The following is a 17,977-nucleotide window of genomic DNA, read 5'->3' as shown; positions in this document are numbered from 1 at the left end:
AGTGGGTGGCTGCCACTTCTGTTAAGCCCCTAAAACCCCCCGCGGAGTGGCCCGAATGGATGAGAACAAACAAATAATAATGAAGCACGCTGAAGAAGAAGGCGAGATAAGGGTTTAAAATGATGACCAAAGAGAAAGGATAAGCAGAGCTCCAAAACAAAACCTGTCGGGGAAAAGAACGATCTAAATTTGAAGTTTATATAGATTTGAAGTGAAGGGAAAAGAACGGTTACACAAAACATTAAAGATATTACGAGGTAGAAGGTAACGACCCGCGGAAGTTTATCACAGCAGGGAATAATTGAATGATGCAGAGCTGAGCCAAAGCTGGTGCGGGTTGCCCCCCACCACACAGATCGGGCTCGAGTCGTGATATGAAGAGAGGCGACGGCAGCTTCGGGATGCTCTTGTCAACGTTGAGTCCGATAGATAGAAAGACAGAAAGCAACACGGCCACGTTCTGCAAGAGGGACCACGCTGTCGAGCAGCGCCAATCGCGAGCGCGCTATGACCTGAGCAAGGAACGTGGACACTGCTGCCGAAAGTGGAACAATAACGACGACAGCGGCCTCGTAGCGCGGCGTCTCGTGAGCGGCCCGGGGCTTTAAACCCCCGGCGATGATGACAGGCGAGGAGGAGGAGGCGGCGGCGGGTCCGGCCGGCAGGGGTCGCTGCGTGACCCGGACCCCTCGCGAGCCCTGCGACCAGGGCCCCCCGCGGAGCGCACGGCCGAAGGCGGCGATCGTGTCGGGCTCAGGGCCCCGCGGTGGTCCCAAGAGTTCCCCCAGTCCCAGTCCCCAGACCCCAGTCCCAGGCCCCGGTCCACAGTCCCCGGTCCCCGGTCGAGCGAGGACCGCGGGGACCCCCCCACGCCGCCGCGAGTGCAGCAGCAGCAGCGGCGGCAGGAGGCGCGGGCCTCGCGACCTTCGGCACCAGTTGGGTGGCAACGGGGGAGGCGAGACGAGGAGGAGGAGGCAGACGAGAGAGGGAGACGAGAGAGGGAGACGAGGAGGAGGAGGCGAGCGGAGAGGTGGGGACAACAACGGGGAGAGAGGGAGACGCGACTGGGAGCAGGAGACGGGAGAGGAGGGGGGAGACGTCGAGACGATGCGAGTGCGATGGGCTGTGTGAGAGAGGGGAGATGGCAGGAGGTTGATGGGAGACTGGGAGAGATGGGCAGGGGGGACTTCCATAAAAGAAGGGGAGCTAAGAGGGTGGGATACGAGGCAGAGAGCTGGGGGGGGGGGGGTGTGGAGGTGAGTGGGAGGTGAGTGAGGGTCGTGGAGACCGCGCGGAGTCTCTTGGTCGCGGCTCGGCAGGCAGTCGGTCCCCGTCTCACCAAGGAGCCCTCTCCGAGCGGGGCCAATGGACATTGATTCTCGACCCGATTCCGATCATTCCCCAGTAAAATTACGGCGACCTAATTGCGGTCATGAGCACATCATTATCAGGAGGAGCCCCACGGAGAGGGCCCCTGGCAGTGAACATTCAGCAGCAGTTCGACAGCATTGGCTCAGGCGAGCCTGGCCCCGCTGGTGAGACGCCGAATGTCGAAACCGAACCCAGGGGTTTGTGTTTGTGTCGGACCAATGCTGCTGAAACGCTCTCCTCGCAGGAGGAAGACCCTGTGGCTGCTGATGGGATGTGTAAAGCAGTACTTGTATATGATGTATATAGATGTGGAGGCAGGGGCGGAGCGACCTGTTACAACGCGGGGGGCTGTGGGCCCCCCCACTCCTTCTCGCGACTCACTCTTACTAATAGTTCCGGGTGTTTTTAACCCCAATACAATACATGTAGTGACATGTCAGGCTATATAACTATATATTATTTTAGTTGCACCGTGTATTGTGTGTGCAGGAAGACAGTCTCGCAGTGACATTATTACTTTTTTTTAAATATGTCAAGGTACAATACTCACAATTGAGTTCCCGTGCCTCTTGATTTCATGCTGGACCCATCGGTCTGGGATTTACTCAAAGGGGGGGGGGGTGGATGGCGCAGCTTCATGCCGCTTTATTTAAGGCGTAGGAGGCTTTCGCGACCAACATTACCTAAATATAACCGTGTCGTTAAACCCGCCACCACCCGACGCAGACAATTAGTGAGGTTCGTCACGTACACAACACGTGGCAATTCGTTACGAGTTCGGCACACCGCTGTGATGATGCTGGTTGTGAATTGCTCGAACTGTAGATGTTGTGGGGGTTCTCTCCGACACACAGGCGGGGTGCTGGACCAGTCACGAATTGGCCACGTTTTGTTTACTTGACAAACCTGACGAATTGGCTGTGTCAGATAGTGGCGGGTTTAGCGACACATTTAGATTTACGCGATCTGACCCAACACAAACGTATCTTATGGATGTATGCTCTATTGATATGATAACCAGATACATTCATCGGGCTTGGTCCGTGATAGACCGCAGGTAATTTCTAATTAATACATTTTCATAACATGTTACTATCTTGATTTGAAGCTTTCGTGACTGCAGGAATCCATACTCTTTGGTTCTTTCGGTAAAGTCACGTAACTTTGCCGTCAGAACCAAAAAGTATGTTGTTACTCTGTTTATCTGTTGATTCGGGGCCTCCTTGTGGCCGATTGGACCCCTATGCGTCGCATAACGCTGCCACACGACACCGCCAAAGTTGCGCCCCTGTTTGGAGGGACAGATGTGTGAAGAAGTCGGTGTCTGCTGAGTTATTTAATTGCAGTAATGACTGCAGAGCGTCCATACATAACACGGTTGTTGTGGTGCGATTGGAACCTTAAGTTTTCTATATTTTCCTAAAAAAGCCCCAAAGTCCGAAACGTTTCCAGTGTGATGTTTGGACAGTGTTTCGTCTTCACTTGTACTATCAATGCCACCTGCCAGAGCAGTGCAACCTCCTCCCTGTGTGTGTGTGAGTGACAGAACGGCCCGTGGAACGTGATGTCATAGAACTGATTCTTAGATCTCACCTGGTTACACAAATACACTTGGTTTAACACTTAGGCTTTCGCCACCAATATTATCCATAATAGAGGTTTTTGGGTGAGATCGCAGAAATATACACGTGTCATTAAACCCGCCACCACTCGACAGAGCCAGTCAGTCAGCTTTGTCACGTAAATAAAACATGCCAATTCGTTAATAGTACAGCACACCGGTGTGTTGGAGAGTAAACCCACAACATTTATAATTCGAGTACTGTACGACGTTTCGCCAGTGATTACAACTAGCATCAGGCGAAAGCTAGCATCATCATCGCCTGATGATGCTGGTTGTAATTACTGGCGAAACGTCACACTCGAATGTTGTGGGTTTACTCTCCAACACACCGGTGTGTTGTACTAGTCATGAATTGGCATCTTTTGTTTACGTGACAAACCTTACTAATTGACTGACGGGTGGTGGCGGGTTTTAACGACACATTTATATATATCCGCGATCTAACCCATACACCTCTATGATGGACACTTGGGGAGCACATTGACACTTTCACAGCTGCCCTCCTACAAAATAAATGTTAGGTACGTGGCAGAAAACCTCGCTAGGGAGTTCTGCCAATAAATTCAAAAGTCAAATATAAACACGTTTGTTTTGTGCAGCCCTTGCTGACCGGGTTGAGATAATCGACGAACCACGCGTGAGAGCCGTGTACAGTCGTCGGTCGTACCCACGTCTGGTGCCCTGTTGGCTTACTCTGTTTATCAGAATCATTGTCATCGCAAACGCCAATGTGGCCACTTGCAGGTGTTTTCTTTTGCTCTGTTGCCTTGTTTTTGCTAAAAACATGAGCAAGTGACGTTGAGCAGTAGTACGTGCACTTTACTTCAGCTTGGCATGCGTGTGTGTGTGTGTTATCAGTGGCGCACTAGGACCCACATTCCACGGGGTCCCGGCTACATTGCGATCACGTGTGTTTTTAACAAACACATGCACTTTGTAAATGCAGATAAGAGTGGCGAAGGCAGCGCACCAAGGCACTATTGTGGGCACTATCTATTTATTGCCCTCCACAGGCACAACTGTCGCACAGCGCGACTCTGCGCTTGCTGCTCAAGGAGAAAGGTGGATACAGGTGTGGTGCACAGCGGATTCCGTTCAGAAAGGACCAGGTGAGCGTCGTGCGAAGAGATGGAGAGCCAGATGTTTGAAGGACAGCAAGGGGAGCGAACCTTTGAACACCAGGACAGCCTGCCAGCCCTGCCCGTGCCGAGTCTGGATGAGACGCTCACCAAGTACCTGGACTCTGGTAGGGAGGAGAGCCGGCGCTGTGCCGCTGCCTTCACAAGCGCCTCGCGATTGCTTCGGGCAAACGTCACCTAAACCCATGCTGATATTTCTCTAATTTAATTTTACTATGAGCGTTTTTTTTAAAGTAATATGTCCGAGCCAATTGTTGAAATTACAAATTAATTAAATACTGTTTTTGTCTGTGCACTTTATTTCATTTATTCTGTAATGTGGTTGTGTTTCCGCTGATTTTAATTGCTTCATTGTTGTTAGCGCTCTTTGACTTGTGAAATGAGACCATCCTTGTTTCTCAGCTGGTTAAATGACAGAAACGTATAACAGCAGCACGCAATGCGCGTGCGACGATCGCGTGTGCAGTCAGGCCCTTCGCTACAGACGAGGAGCTCGCCCACACGCGGGAAGTGGCGCGGCGCTTCAAGGAGGGAGTTGGAGCGAAGCTGCACGCGCTGCTTTTGCGGAGGGGAGCCGAGCGCCAAAACTGGGTGCGTGGGGGCAGCGTGCGCGCCGCCCTGCACCAGCAGCTGGGAACCTCGCGCGTGGCACGCGCGCCGTCAAATCTCTACCGGCAATCTCTGCACGTTTCTGGGGAAAATCCTTATGCGGTGTTGTGGAGAATTATGGGTAATGTCGCGTTATTTTTATTTTTTTAGGCGTCTTAAGTGTACAGTTTTTCGATCCACACTCTTGATTCTTATCGGTCTGTCCACTAGGTGTCGCTGCTTACACGTAGAGCTGCTCCGTCCTGGCGGTTTCCAACCTTGTGGTCTGAATGTTATTAGAGAGGTTGGGACAGCACTGGTCTGGACACTTGCTACCGTGTCGGATCTCACCCTGAACTTTATTTATTTAACACAGTGGCTGAGCACAGGCCCATCGACAAACAGCACGATCAAAGTTGTAAGAGATAAAGTGAACACTTTTCCTGAATTGAGCAAGGTTATTATACGAGCTTGGGGAGAAGGAACGATTAAGTGGAGCAGTGGGAAGTGTCGTGACTTGCAATGTGATGGTTGAACAGAGTGTAGATGAGTCTGGTCGAGCAAGTAGAGTGAACACGTTATGGACCGAAGAGACAACATACAGCGCATTTCAACATTGTGTATTTTAACGTAATGTGGCGTTGCCTGCCTGGCCCTGTCACGTGACTGCTGCTGCCCTGCCCCGCGTGATGCAGCTGGAGGAGTGGTGGCTGAACAAGGCATACCTGGAGTCGCGGGGCCCGCAGCAGATCACAGGGAACTTTGGGGGACCAGGCCCTTACCTGGAGCACGTGTGGCCTCCCAAGGCGGGGACCCAGCTGGAACGGGCCGCCATCTTGCTGTGGCACCACCTCAACTTCTGGCAGCTGCTACGCACGTGAGATGCGCACACACGGACAATGAATAATCCACTCCATCATTCGCCCACCGTTAGTCAGTCACCTCCTAATCACTCTTCTATAACTGCTATAACTGTTCTTGTCATCTTCACGCGTTGGTTCATTCACCCATATTGAGTACTCGGTCTACCAGATGGACTGCTTTGTTTAAACCACGTTGTAATCCACAGTGCAGGTCAAAACAACATGCACTCACTCACTCTCCCATTCACACACTCATCCTCCCACTTACTCAATCAGCACACTGCAGGTCACGCCTCTTGCTGCTTCTTCCCTTGCTCTGCTCCACTATGGAATTTCCTCCCATGATCGTCTCTATTCCCAAGCTATTCTAATTACCCTCCTCATTTCAAGATGCATTTTAACTCTGTAACTATTACAACTTTAATGGTGCCGTTTGTTGTTGGCCACGTGACCTTTAGGACCTGTGCTCAGCAACTGTGTAAGAGAAATCGCATACTGCCTGTACCAGCGTGTTTGTATGATGTTTCCCGCATGTGTGTGTGTGAATGTGTTGGTGCGTGAAGAGAGAGGCTGGCCACGCACCGTGCTAAGGGTGTCCCACTGGACATGCATCAGTTCCGTATGATCTTCGGTACCTGCAAGATCCCTGGAGAGAAATGTGACTCCATCGTCTGCCATTTCAAGACTGGTAGGCTCTCCCAACTAATTGGGTGCCATGGTGGCAAGATTTTAACTCTCTTGCTTGGTATACACGAGGTCGTGGATTCGATCCCAATCCTGACACCTGTATATTTGGAGTTTGCATGTTCTCCCCGTGGTCGTGTGGATTTTTCTCCAGGTCCTCCGGTTTTTACTTCCACATTTAGAAATACGCATTTAGAGTATTTGGCTGCCATACATTTCCACATGATAAGTTACATCTTTGAACTATCATTTGTGGCCAGGTCGCTTCTGAAAAATATCTGTTTAGCTCATTGGGCCTTCCCTAGTAAAATAAAAATTGGTAAAAAATTATAAAAAATAGGTAATAGGAAATTACTATTTTCAGAATTGGCAAAGTCCACGGTGCTGCTGTGCAGACAAATTTACGTGTTCGCGATACGCAGGTGCGTGGTAGAGAAAAAAATTCTCATTTTCCGCAATAATGATTTATTTTACTACAATTTGCAACCCCGGTCAGAAAATTTTGCGGGCTGCATCAATATCAGTTCTCGTGATGCCGAAACAGTGGGAAGACGGATGTCCTGAGCAGCTGAACATGAAGCTTCACAGTCTTTTACCGTTGAGCAGCACCCAGCCTGATGACGATTGGCTGCTCTGTATTTTGACTCCTCGTGCCCTGGACAGATTTAACTCGTGCCCTAGACTTGGTTGGACGGTTAGGGTTAAAGAAATACGAGCACTGACCTGTCATGAACAATTCTACCTATATTGGAAAACCTCATCCTTAAATAGCATTTGGTTGTTCACAAGAAGATTCATATTTTGACCTCATTTATTGTTGCCATTACAATAACCCTAAACCTAACCCGAACAATCGCAACACTCTACTTGCCGTACTATCCATCGGTGGTTCAAGACGACGAAGATGATGATGATGTTGCTCAAGTCCCACCTCAGGCTCTTAAGGCAACGCAAGAAGGCTGGTGCTGCTGTTGCTCCAGGAGCTCGCCTTCCTGGTCGGCCCAAAAAGTCGAGTGGCCCGGACCCAAATCAATGGTCAATATTGGCCTTATTTTAGCAAGTCTCAGTAGACTAAATAATCCTTTGAATCGCGTAAAACTTAACGAAAGTATCAATTAAAGACTGAAAAACAGATTTGCTGATTCAAAATTTTTTTTCATACTGATTTATGAGGACCGGTATGTGTTATGCTGCACTAGTGTACCACCAATATGTCCAAATGCTGCTGCGAGGATGCCCTCCCAAGAAGAAACACTCAATAAGTTCATCAAGACCACTTGTGGCCCTAAAGGAAATGTATAATTGGCGAGCTTTTGGGCAATGGCCCTGTTTCATAGCACATACAGAGGCCTGAGAGGTGGAGTGGATATTAAGAGCTTGGAGATTTTTGTATCAGATAGCGTGTTTTGTACACCCTCCTCCGAAGCGAATGCTTGGTAATCGTTATGGTTTCTCACCCCCTCTCACTTTGCCCCTGCCGCCACCTTCTGCCAACAGAGGCGGAGGGCGCCTGCCCATCCCATGTGGTGGTCTTGTGCCATGGCAGAATCTTCACGTTCGATTCTCTTGCGCCCGGCGGGGACATTCTCACACCTCCCGAGCTGCAGAGGTCAGGGTGGTCCACTCAGTAGAATGCACACACCAGTATTAGGAAGGCCGTACGTACATATTTGGTTTTAATTTGTGCTCATTACCTCACGAGTTAATCACAAGGAGATGCGTGGCATCGTGTGCACGTGCGTGCGTCTGTGTGCATGCACGTCCCCGTGTGGGAGCAGTCAGCTCGCGCTCGTGAAGGCTCGCTGTGCAGCGGAGCCCGAGGGACCCGGCTTGTCGGTTCTCACAGCCGGCGACAGAGCCAGCTGGGCCAAGGTAACAACCGCTTCTGAGTGATGTGGCCCGTGCATGGGAGCCCGTGCCATGCATGCGTCGAGTGATGGAGTGTTGCGTGGGTGTCACGTGACGTGTGTGTGTGCCTTCGTTTGCATGTGCCAACAAGACATTGTGGAGCAGCATTGCAGTGAACTGAGCTTGATTCCTGCTCACGGCCAATATCAGTGACAAATATCTCAATCGATCCTACCTCCCACCCCAACTCCAGGTCGACTCAGCTTTAAATTAGTACCCGGTGTGGGTGCAGTATGCAAATATATGCAATGGGGAGACAAAGGGGGGCGGGCGTGGCACTGACTAGCTACTGCCCCTTCCCCCCAGCGTGCCGTCTTCAATAGACGCTCGCTAACAGCACCCAACAGTCTGTAAAAGGCGAAACAGGGTATCTTTCTAGATTTAAAGCTTTCGTGACTGCAAGAATTCATACTCTTAGGTTTTTCGGTAAAGTCACGTAGGTAAAAATAAATAATAAAAATAATAGAAATAAAATAATAAATCACGTCGTTTCGGAGGCAACACAAGTCTCCGTCATCTTTGTTTCGTCGCGTGTATTACAGACCAGGCAGCACCTGCTAAACTTGTGCGCGGAGAATGTGGAGCACATGAACGCGGTGGAGAGCAGCCTGCTCGTGCTCGTGCTGGAGCAGGCATCGCCCTCCGCCTCGCCGAGCGACTACTCCCAGGTGATGCGTTCCAAACGTTCTCTTGCGGATCACTCGCTGTCATTTCGCCAGGCGAGGGCCTGTTCATTCATCTAGCCGGGCGAGGGCCTGTTCATCTAGCCGGGCGAGGGCCTGTTAATAGTAAGGCCCTCTGAAGCACACTGCGTCGCCATTATTAACCACTCTCGCCGCCCGGCGTGCACGCCATCCCTTGCAGCTCCAGAGCTGGGCATTAGCTGGCAATCCCCGGGGCCGCTGGGGGGACAAGTCCTACAACCTGATCGTCTTTGAGAATGGTACCTGCGTCTCCAACTGTGACGTAAGCAGCACTCGCGCCATCACAACAAAGGTTGATGTCATTTCATACAGACCCAGAGGTGTGCACAACTTGTTTGTACCACTTCATGGGGAAGTCAATAGTGGTAGAATATGGATAGAATTGCCTGTGACATATATAGAACTTCCGCCAATGGCTGAGGGCTGTAAACAGATGATCATCACCGACGTCTCAATGGTTAGTTTAACACTTAGGTTTTCGTGACCAATATCATCCATAATACAGGTTTTTTTGTGTTAGATTGCGTAAATATATAACGACACATATATTTACGCAATCTAACCCAAAAAACCTGTATTATGTCTCAATGGTTGATTGAGCAGGAAATCACTTTAAATATTTTTTGTAGCGTTCAATAACATTTAATGTTGGGTAAACAGTCAGGAAGTGCTGATGTGTGCAGAGTGTTTTCTGTTCTCCAACCCCTGCAGCATGCTCCCTATGACGCGATGGTGCTGGTCTCAACCACGAGTTACGCCGAGAACACCCTGAAGAGAGATGACGGCGTGTGGGTGGTGAGGCTCACATCCGCACACACATCTCTCTTCACGTGCACACATGCACACACACACCCCTTGCATGCACGTGTGCACCCTACGTGTGTATGTGCTGCCTGTGTTAAGAGCAGTAGTGCAGTGGTTCGTATGCTGTACTCTGAATCCGGCGACCTGAGTTCGATTCCCGCTCACAACTAATATTGGTGACGATTATCTGAACTGGTCTTGGGCCTCCCCTAGGTCAAATCAGCCTCAAATGAGTACCTGGTGTGGTGCGTGAACATTGTCACTGGGGAGACAAATACGGTCAGCCGTGGTGCTGGCCACTCACCCCCTCATGTACCATGCTCATTAACAGCACTTCATAAATACTCGCTAACAGCACTTCATAGGTGCTCGCTAACAGCACTTTCACAAACAGTCTGTTAAAGGCTATACGGGGATCTTTGTTTTTAAGTAGCCTGTGTTCTTTGGTGCCCGCATTCGTGCTGTCGCGAGCAGGGAGAAGTTCCTCTCCGCCCACTACCGCAGCCCCAGGAGCTACGGTTCCGGCTGGATGAGCGAATCTTGTCGGATATAGCTCACAGCGAGGCCCTTTACAACCGTCAAGTGAGTGGGCGTGCGTGCACACATTTACACATTCCGCACAGCAGGAGCTGCGCTGAGCATCCAAATCTTAGTCTGGATCTTGAGTCGGACGGACCCTGCAATTACACTTTGTGTGTGTGTATGCTGAATGCAAAACTATCATCATCGCGTCTTTGTGCACAATATAAGTAACGGAATAAATAAGCAAGACAATAATCAACTGTATCTGTCCCTCCACATTAAAAAGAATCTACACATCCCATCAGCCACACGGCCTTTTGGAAGTACATCATTTCAGAAGAACTGGTTCAACACAAGCCAATCTCTCGGCAAGTTTTGGCATTCAGTGTCTCAAGACACTTGCTTGAACCAATGTTGATCAGCTATCAGGTTATAGGCAAGGACCCGCTCTGCTAGATATGGGTCCTAGTACGACACAAAACTATAGCATACACAGCACAACATAATCATTGGCGTTGTGGTGTCTGTACATTTGCACAGGCAAAGGACCTCCAGGTGGTGTCGCTGGCATTCACAGCGTTTGGGAAGCTGCTCATCAAGCAGCGCGGGCTGCACCCCGACACTTATGTACAGCTGGCGTTGCAGCTCGCCTACTACAGGCTGCATGGCCGGTAAAGCACGCTGGCTCTACACGGGCTCACCTGCAAACTCACCTATCAACCCATGGCTTGTGATAAACCACACAGGTGGCTTGCTTCCAAATTGGGCCACGTGTGTGGCAGTTGGGCCAGGTTCTGTCCAGCCAAGCACTGGGTTCCACGTCTGTGATCAATTATGTTGTCGTTTCTCAGTTTTTGAGGCCAGGACACATTTTACTCATTCACCACACAGCATATTCTGAGCTCCAAGGTAGAAAATACTCTCGCAGTAAAGACAACATTTACCCGCAGCCAATGAGAAATCTGCATCAGCTGAAAAAGGGATTTCAGGCCTTAAATGAGCATTGATGCGGTGCCCATCTTCTGTTTACAGCCCTGAGCGAGCAGTTATGAATCCACATTCCTCTGGCGGGTGTAAGTCTACCCATAAGATAACCACTCTATCCTCCCCACAAAGCGGTACTTGTTTTATAGACCCCAGACATATGATGAGCTGAGGCACACTGCCGCCCTCGCGCTTCAGCGTGGACCCTGTTGCCGTCTGTGTGCCCAGGCCCGGCTGCTGTTATGAGACAGCGTCCACGCGCAAGTTCTACCACGGCCGCACGGAGACCATGCGGCCCTGCACCCCAGAGGCGGTGGCCTGGTGCCGGGCCATGCAGGAGCCTTCCATGCCGGCACGGTCCCACACGCACACACACAGCATACAAAGACAACCTGTATAGCCATGCATGCTATTGAAGCAGCTGCTGTTAGCGAGTGTAAAGTACTTATTTAAGACTGAGTTGACGTAGGGTAGGCCCAGGATCGGTTCAGATATTTGTCACTGGTCATGAACTGGAATCGAACTCGGGTGGCCGTGATCGTAGCGCAGTGCGCTAACCACTGCACCACCGCCTCCACAGTCCCGCGCATCCTCAGGAACGTACGCACACGTTGCCTGTGTCCAGCATCTTGTGAAGGGATATGCACACGGATGTACCAACAACACACTGCCGCTCAGTGGGTCGTGTAAACACGGGGCACGCTTCCAGGGGTGGAGTGACACAAGTCCGATCAGCACGATTGGCTACGTGCGGTGCAAAAGAAGTTGAACATATATACGTCCAAGTTGCAAGTATGGATTCCTGTGGCGTGCACTAATCTGTTTGTGCATTGATTTTGGCAGACGGGGCGAAGGCTGGAGTTGATGCTGGAGGCATTTGACAAGCACAACCGGCTCATGAAGGAATGTGAAAACAACAAAGGTAGAGAGAAGCGCGGTCGTGGTGCCATCAGCTGTGGCCTCAATGAGAATAAAATAACAGAGCAGGCAATGTGCCTTCACATATCTGTCACTAAAAATGTTAATATTTCTTTTCATACATCCCATCAGCCGCACAGCCTTTTGGAAGTGCGTTTTTCAGCTTCGTTGATTTAACAAGCAAACTCTGGACCAGTTAAATTTCGATTTAAAGCTTTCGTGACTGCAGGGATTCATCTTCTTGGTTCTTTCGGTAAAGTCACGTAGAAGGGAAGGACCAGTTTTTAACATTCAGCGTCTCGTCAGCAGTCAGACATGGTTGAACCAGTGCTGGTGCACTGCAAGATGTCTGTAGGCAAAGATGGGTCCTGGTTCGACGCAAATCAATATAATACACAATACAAGTGTCTTTGTAGAGAATTTAAATAAAATAATGAAGCAGACAATGTGTGTTCTTCACCTATTTGTCCCTTCATGTAAAAAGTTATTATGGTGCCTTCAGTTGTGAGAACAGATTAAGCGACTTAATGGGAAACTGAATTTGAATGTGACTTTTGCCTGCAACGCATGTGAATGCTCGGCATGCGGCCCATACTTCAGTGAGTGTGGTTCGCATGCACGTGTGCGTGTGTGTAGGGGAGCCGTGGCAAAGTATTTAGTGCATTGCGAACCTGGCCATTCAATTCCTGCTCATGGCCAGCGTCAATGATAAAAATCTGAACCTTTCCTGGGCCTCCCCTAGGTTGACTCCGCTTTTAATGAGTACCTCGTGTGGTTCAGCCACTGGTGAGACAAAGGTGGCTGGGTGTGGTTCGAGCCACACCACCCCCTCATTGGTGCACCATATCAGCCTTCATAGGGGCTCGCTAACAGCACCTGCCCCAACAGCCTGTGTAGGCTACACTGGCGATCTTTTCTGTGTGCACAGGCTGCGACCGGCACCTCCTGGGCCTCCTGCTGCTGGCGGAGGATGAGGGCCTTCCCGTACCGGAGCTGTTCCGCGACCCTTCCTTCACCAAGAGGTGGGGGCGACTGGATGGGTGGATGCTGGGGGCAGGAGGCATCACGGTGTTAGAATCCTCCGTGATTATGTGACATTCCACAGCCCCCTGTGTGGTTTTTCACGCCGCATGGTTGTTCACACTGTTTGCGTGTGACAGTGGTGGCGGAGGGAACTTTGTGCTGTCAACGAGCCTGGTGGGATACACCAACACCCTGGGCGCCGTCGCTCCCATGGTGCCACACGGCTACGGCTTCTTCTACCGCATCCGCGATGACCGGTGTGTCCCGCTCGCCTGCCAAATATTAAATCTGAAACAAACCCGCACCATAACGCTTTCACGTCCGCGTTTGTCTCTGTCCACGTGTCCATGTGTGTTCGCGCATCCATGTGTCTGTATTGTGCCCGTGTGTGTCCATGTTGTGTCCGCGAGTCCACGCATATAAGGCACAGTATGGGGCACAGATGGTGCATCTGCCAGTCATCTCAGTCAGTCAATCCTTGCCACCTGGGTCTGTCACGTGACCTCCTGTCGGCGAGCCTTCAACATGGCCTCAAAGTGCACCTGGCCTGACACAGGTGCCGTGGGGACGTTACCGTCACTTAGTGGCGAATGGCGGGTATTATATTGTGTCCTCGTGTGTCCGTGTGTCGCTGAGACAGCCTCGTGGTTTCGGTGACGGCGTGGCGCTCGTGCCCACAGACGGACGGGGAGCGACTCTACCACGCATTCGCCGCCGCTCTACACGAGATGCAGTGCCTTGCCCTGACGCGTGCGGCACGCCTCTGAGAACCCGCGGTGCGCGGGCGGGTTCACAGGTGTCGCTGTGCAGGGGCGTGCGTGTGTGCAGGGGCGTGCGTGTGTGCACGCGCGTAGTGGTAGTGCCAGGGCTGCTCAAGTCTCGTACCAGGAGATTCCACGGTGCCACGCGTACGCTGGGGACGTTTGCACGTTCACACAAAATGAATTCTGAGCCACAACATAATATATCTGTCCAGCCGTATCGGTGTCAGAATTACACTGTATAACTGATTACACTTAAATGCAAAAAATGCAACAATGCACTTAGCACGTGACCATTGAATACCACTACGTAACATGTACTTGTTTTATGTTCCTTCTGGCACGAGTTTTTAATTGTAGTGTCCGATTGCTGCCAAGGTATTCCTCAGTTTCTGTAGGAGGGTGACTTTCACCAGCATCTATGTTACAAATCAAGATGAGCATTTATGTTTTCTGTAATTTCAGTGATCTCTGGCCATGCAGCCTCTATGATTGTAAGGTCATTTTAAACTCTACATGTGAAATGACATACAGAAAATAAAATGCAATCAGGAGACCATTGTGTGTGTTTTTTATCTTATAAATGATATTCACCAGGTAACTTACGCATCTTAAAAAAAGGCACAGGTCCCACTGCTGCCAACGTAGCCTCGAGAGCTGAAACTTTTAAAAGCAGGCAGCCAAGGTGTTGCAGTGTCGGTGCGAGTAGGTGGGGAGCGGTAGGTGGATGGGGCATGTGGGCGTGGTGCTGTGAGGAGCATTATGTGCACGTGCCCATGTGCAGCCGTATTGCTCCCTGGCTGTGCAGCAGGAGGTAGTGGCTGAACTCCTGGGGCATGTCGTGCGCGCCTGGCCGAGGCGGTCTGTCGTCAAAGTAGTGATGTGGCAGAGAGGCCCCGTCGGGCCCTCGTTCCAAGGGCCAGAATCCGTACAGGTGAACTTGGCGGCACAGGGTGAGGGAGGCGCTCGCAAGCATGAGGCCCGTGGAGAGGCGCTGCGGATGCAGCCCTCTGGCCGCCCAGAGGCGAGCGAGACGCCGCAGGTAGTCGGGGTGGAAGAACACGGCCTTCTGGCGAGCGCCCGCTGCCTCCAGGGCACGGTGCGCCCTCAGGGCCGGCAGCAGGTTGTGCACGTAGGCGAGGGCGGGCACGAGAAGCAGAGCGTCCCCGTAATCCGTGACGTCTGACACGAAGCGGCTCCGGCTCTCGCTGCTGTGGAGCCCCCCGTACCTGCCAGGGCATGGATCCAGCGGGCAGCGGTGTTGGTCGCACCTCACGGAAAGGAAGTCCATGCGTGCTGTATTTTGTTAGGTTGGAGCGTTGTAATTTGCCGAAATGTGTGATGAAAAATCGTTTATCCTATTATTATAGTAGTTACTATGATCAATTCTGCCGGTGCATTATCCGTAAAATGCTATGCGCGGTGTGCTTCACCGACAATGGACGTTGCAAACGTTGTGACGTCATTCGAGGAAAAATAAGCCATTGTGTGGCGGAGTTGTGGTCCAAATTTTAATTAATTAGAAAAAATACTCGCAAATTACTTAAATGTGAAACATAGTAATCGTCGCCCCCTTCTGCAAAAAACGTAGCAGGACCCTACTGAAAAAATTGTTGAGACTCGGCGAGGCTTTCCTGGGTAAACAAGCAAATTAACGATTTATAATGTTTTAATAAACTTTTTATTTTACCAGGTAAGGCCCACTGAGCTATGTAGCTCTTTTTCAGAAGCAACCTGGTCACAAATGGTAGCTCAACGAAGTGGCTTGTCACGTGGAAATGTATAGCAGCCAAATACTCTGAACGCATGTTTAGAAATGTGGATAGAAAAACCGGAGAACCTGGAGAAAAATCCACACGACCACGGGGAGAGAGATCATGCAAACTCCAAATATATAGGCATCGGGGTCGAGATCGAACCCCCGACCTGTGCATAACTATGTCACTGGGTGCGGAACCCCTACAGTGCTGCATGGATGATGGTGGGCCCACCTTGGCACATGGGCACAGTTTGTGAATTCAAGATGGGTGAGCATTGAGCAGCACATGGATTTTATTTGTGACAAGCCAACCAGTAGGGAATTGAGACTGCAGGCTCATTGTGTAAACCTCAGTTACCGGAGGTTCCTCTTCAATAGCACAGTTGCTGAAGAAAAGGCCCAAAACATTAAGCAGCTCGCAACAAACAGCCTTATTGAAGGTTGCAAATTTCAAATATGATTTCCAAGTCCAATAAGTGTATCGACAATACTCGATTAAAAAAAGTTGGTGATTTTCTGAAGGCAGTGTTGAGCGAATATTCATAGGACAATCAGTGGTAACTTTCCCACAAAGTGGTATCGATTTTATCGACCCTAGAGGGATGATCGGACAAGTCAACCCACATTTAGGCGTTGAACCTTGCGATTGCGATCCGCTCGCTCCACCACCGAGCGGCTACTTGGGTGGGTTGAAGATGCGACGGAGCGATGCTCGCGTGTGAGTGAGGCCCTGGGGGCAAAGGCCTTGTCGAGATCCGCACGAGCACGGCAACGCGAAGCGATCCCTGTGGCCCACTCCTGTGCCACACTCACCGCTCCTTGATGATGCTGGGGTTGAGCGTCACCATGTGGCTGCGGTTGCCCACGTCCCGCGTGAAGTTTCTCGACACCGGAGGGAGGTTGCACCTGCGCGGCCACACACACCGCGGGACGGTTGCGACCTGGCCGGTGAAGCGACGCGGCTGCTTCGAACACGTATCATTACAAAGGGCCGAGGGCGGCCTCGTGTAATTCTCACACCCCCTTCACAGTCGTCTCAAAAGTTCAGCTTCACAACGTTATAATAAAAATCTGTCTTGAAATGTTTTGCATGATTACAGCCTGGCGCAGGTGGCTATGCTGCACTTGGCCTGTGATGCAGCACTGTGGAGCGAGGGGTCACATTTGTGAATTCTCCCTCCCTACTCATGGGCAGTGAAGAAGTACAGTAGCTGGGATAATTTAGATATTTATAGGGAATAAGTGTTGCCCCTCTCACACGCGTCGGTTTTCTCTGGGTAATCGTTTCCTCCCGAGTGCATAAACACGTGTTGATGGAGTTGGCCAAAAAAATCTTAATATAGGACCACAGAGCTCGGACAATTGTTGTCAGCGGTCGTGGCTGCCTTCTTTCCCGCTTTTCTGTGGTTTCCAGTGCCGCTGAGTCATTTTGAGAGTGACGGAAAACTCCATTCTAACCGAGCTGCACTCCGCTAGAATTCACGGTCTCTCACCTGATTACAAAGTCAGCGTTGTCGATGCTCCTACCACACCGGCTCCCCAGCAGCGCCCCACTGTTCCCCACCACGGCACAGCGACCGTGTAACTCGCCGGCCAGAGGAGAGCTCTGGCACACGGTCCAACCCACACGACACGCAGCCCACACACAACACCAACAACAATCGATGCCCCTGCACGTAGCCACCAATATAAACACCCCACATACACCACCAACACTCCACATACACCACCATCAACTTTAACCCCCACATTCACCAACACTTTGACAACACCACCTAGGGATCTCTCACCCAGCGCACATAATGTGCCAGGAGTAGCGATGCACGGAGACTGGAAACATGCTGCGTCACCTCACACCTGAGGTTGCTAGCTGTCCTGGCCTGACCCATAAAAACTGAGGAGTCTGTGCTCGGGTGGCAAGAACCAATTTGTGCCGAGATCTGCTACCGGAAATTTCTGTGTTTGGAACTGTATTGCCAGGACACTGCGCGGTTCTGAGAATGGACCGAGGCCGAGTGAGAGTGTCGTGTGGGTTTGGCGCATGGGGCCGGTGACCCTGAGTGGGCCCCACCTCCGGCAGCACGGACAGGAGCTGCGGGGTGACGTGCAGAGTCTTGGTGGCGGCCTCGAACGCGAGTCCCGGGCGCTCCGCCGCGTCTCCCCGCGTGAGCACCAGGCCGGCGCGCGCATCGCAGCACGATCGCAGCATCGCCCTGCGCGCGCCGCACGGCTCCGTTACTGCCAGAGAACTCAACACGCTCGTCAAGGAAACATAGCGAATAGGTGATCTTTTAGGCAAGGTCTCTCTTCTTCATAGCACATAAT

General features: G+C 51.2%; 2 protein-coding genes across 4 annotated transcripts; one reads left to right on the top strand and one right to left on the bottom strand.

The window, feature by feature from the left end:
- Positions 1-685: 685 nt before the first annotated feature.
- On the top strand, positions 686-14,447 carry CROT (carnitine O-octanoyltransferase). 3 transcript variants are annotated; one of them, XM_078597845.1, is made up of 17 exons: positions 688-1,030; positions 4,009-4,241; positions 4,601-4,725; positions 5,418-5,599; positions 6,149-6,273; positions 7,767-7,878; positions 8,048-8,141; positions 8,720-8,845; positions 9,042-9,143; positions 9,593-9,676; positions 10,160-10,267; positions 10,748-10,878; positions 11,420-11,543; positions 12,035-12,113; positions 13,038-13,131; positions 13,270-13,389; positions 13,773-14,447. In XM_078597845.1, exons 2-17 carry the CDS (start codon positions 4,124-4,126, stop codon positions 13,897-13,899), a joined length of 1,851 nt encoding a protein of 616 aa, XP_078453971.1. In that variant the 5' UTR covers positions 688-1,030; positions 4,009-4,123; the 3' UTR covers positions 13,900-14,447. The 3 variants fall into 3 exon arrangements, 2 of the variants coding, with proteins under 2 accessions (XP_078453971.1, XP_078453973.1); XM_078597847.1 differs by lacking the exons at positions 688-1,030; positions 4,009-4,241; positions 4,601-4,725 and adding an exon at positions 4,755-4,864; XR_013585800.1 differs by lacking the exons at positions 6,149-6,273; positions 10,748-10,878; positions 11,420-11,543; ... (2 more) ...; positions 13,270-13,389; positions 13,773-14,447 and having other exon boundaries at positions 686-1,030.
- On the bottom strand, positions 14,020-17,862 carry LOC144720797 (alpha-2,8-sialyltransferase 8F-like). The gene is made up of 4 exons (XM_078597850.1): positions 17,724-17,862; positions 17,146-17,258; positions 16,466-16,558; positions 14,020-15,122 (listed from the first exon to the last, which is right to left on the bottom strand). Exons 1-4 carry the CDS (start codon positions 17,859-17,861, stop codon positions 14,654-14,656), a joined length of 813 nt encoding a protein of 270 aa, XP_078453976.1. The 5' UTR covers position 17,862; the 3' UTR covers positions 14,020-14,653.
- Positions 17,863-17,977: the final 115 nt, after the last annotated feature.

Source organism: Lampetra planeri, chromosome 10 (genome assembly GCF_965212315.1).
Source record: "Lampetra planeri chromosome 10, kcLamPlan1.2.h2, whole genome shotgun sequence".
Lineage (NCBI taxonomy): Eukaryota > Metazoa > Chordata > Hyperoartia > Petromyzontiformes > Petromyzontidae > Lampetra > Lampetra planeri.
The sequence above is the reverse complement of the archived record's forward strand: the minus strand, read 5'-3'. Positions and strand labels throughout refer to the sequence as shown.

What these genes read in the sequence shown, in the direction of transcription:
- CROT (XM_078597845.1), top strand. Translation starts at nt 4,124, where the DNA reads ATGGAGAGCCAGATGTTTGAAGGACAGCAAGGGGAGCGAACCTTTGAA. An exon ending in ACACCTCCCGAGCTGCAGAG is followed by an intron (nt 7,879 to 8,047) that starts GTCAGGGTGGTC and finishes GTGTGGGAGCAG; the next exon opens with TCAGCTCGCGCTCGTGAAGG. An exon ending in TACCGCATCCGCGATGACCG is followed by an intron (nt 13,390 to 13,772) that starts GTGTGTCCCGCT and finishes TCGCTGAGACAG; the next exon opens with CCTCGTGGTTTCGGTGACGG.
- LOC144720797 (XM_078597850.1), bottom strand. Translation starts at nt 17,861, where the DNA reads ATGCTGCGATCGTGCTGCGATGCGCGCGCCGGCCTGGTGCTCACGCGG. An exon ending in TCCTGTCCGTGCTGCCGGAG is followed by an intron (nt 17,259 to 17,723) that starts GTGGGGCCCACT and finishes ACCGTGTGCCAG; the next exon opens with AGCTCTCCTCTGGCCGGCGA. An exon ending in AACGCTGACTTTGTAATCAG is followed by an intron (nt 16,559 to 17,145) that starts GTGAGAGACCGT and finishes GTGGCCGCGCAG; the next exon opens with GTGCAACCTCCCTCCGGTGT.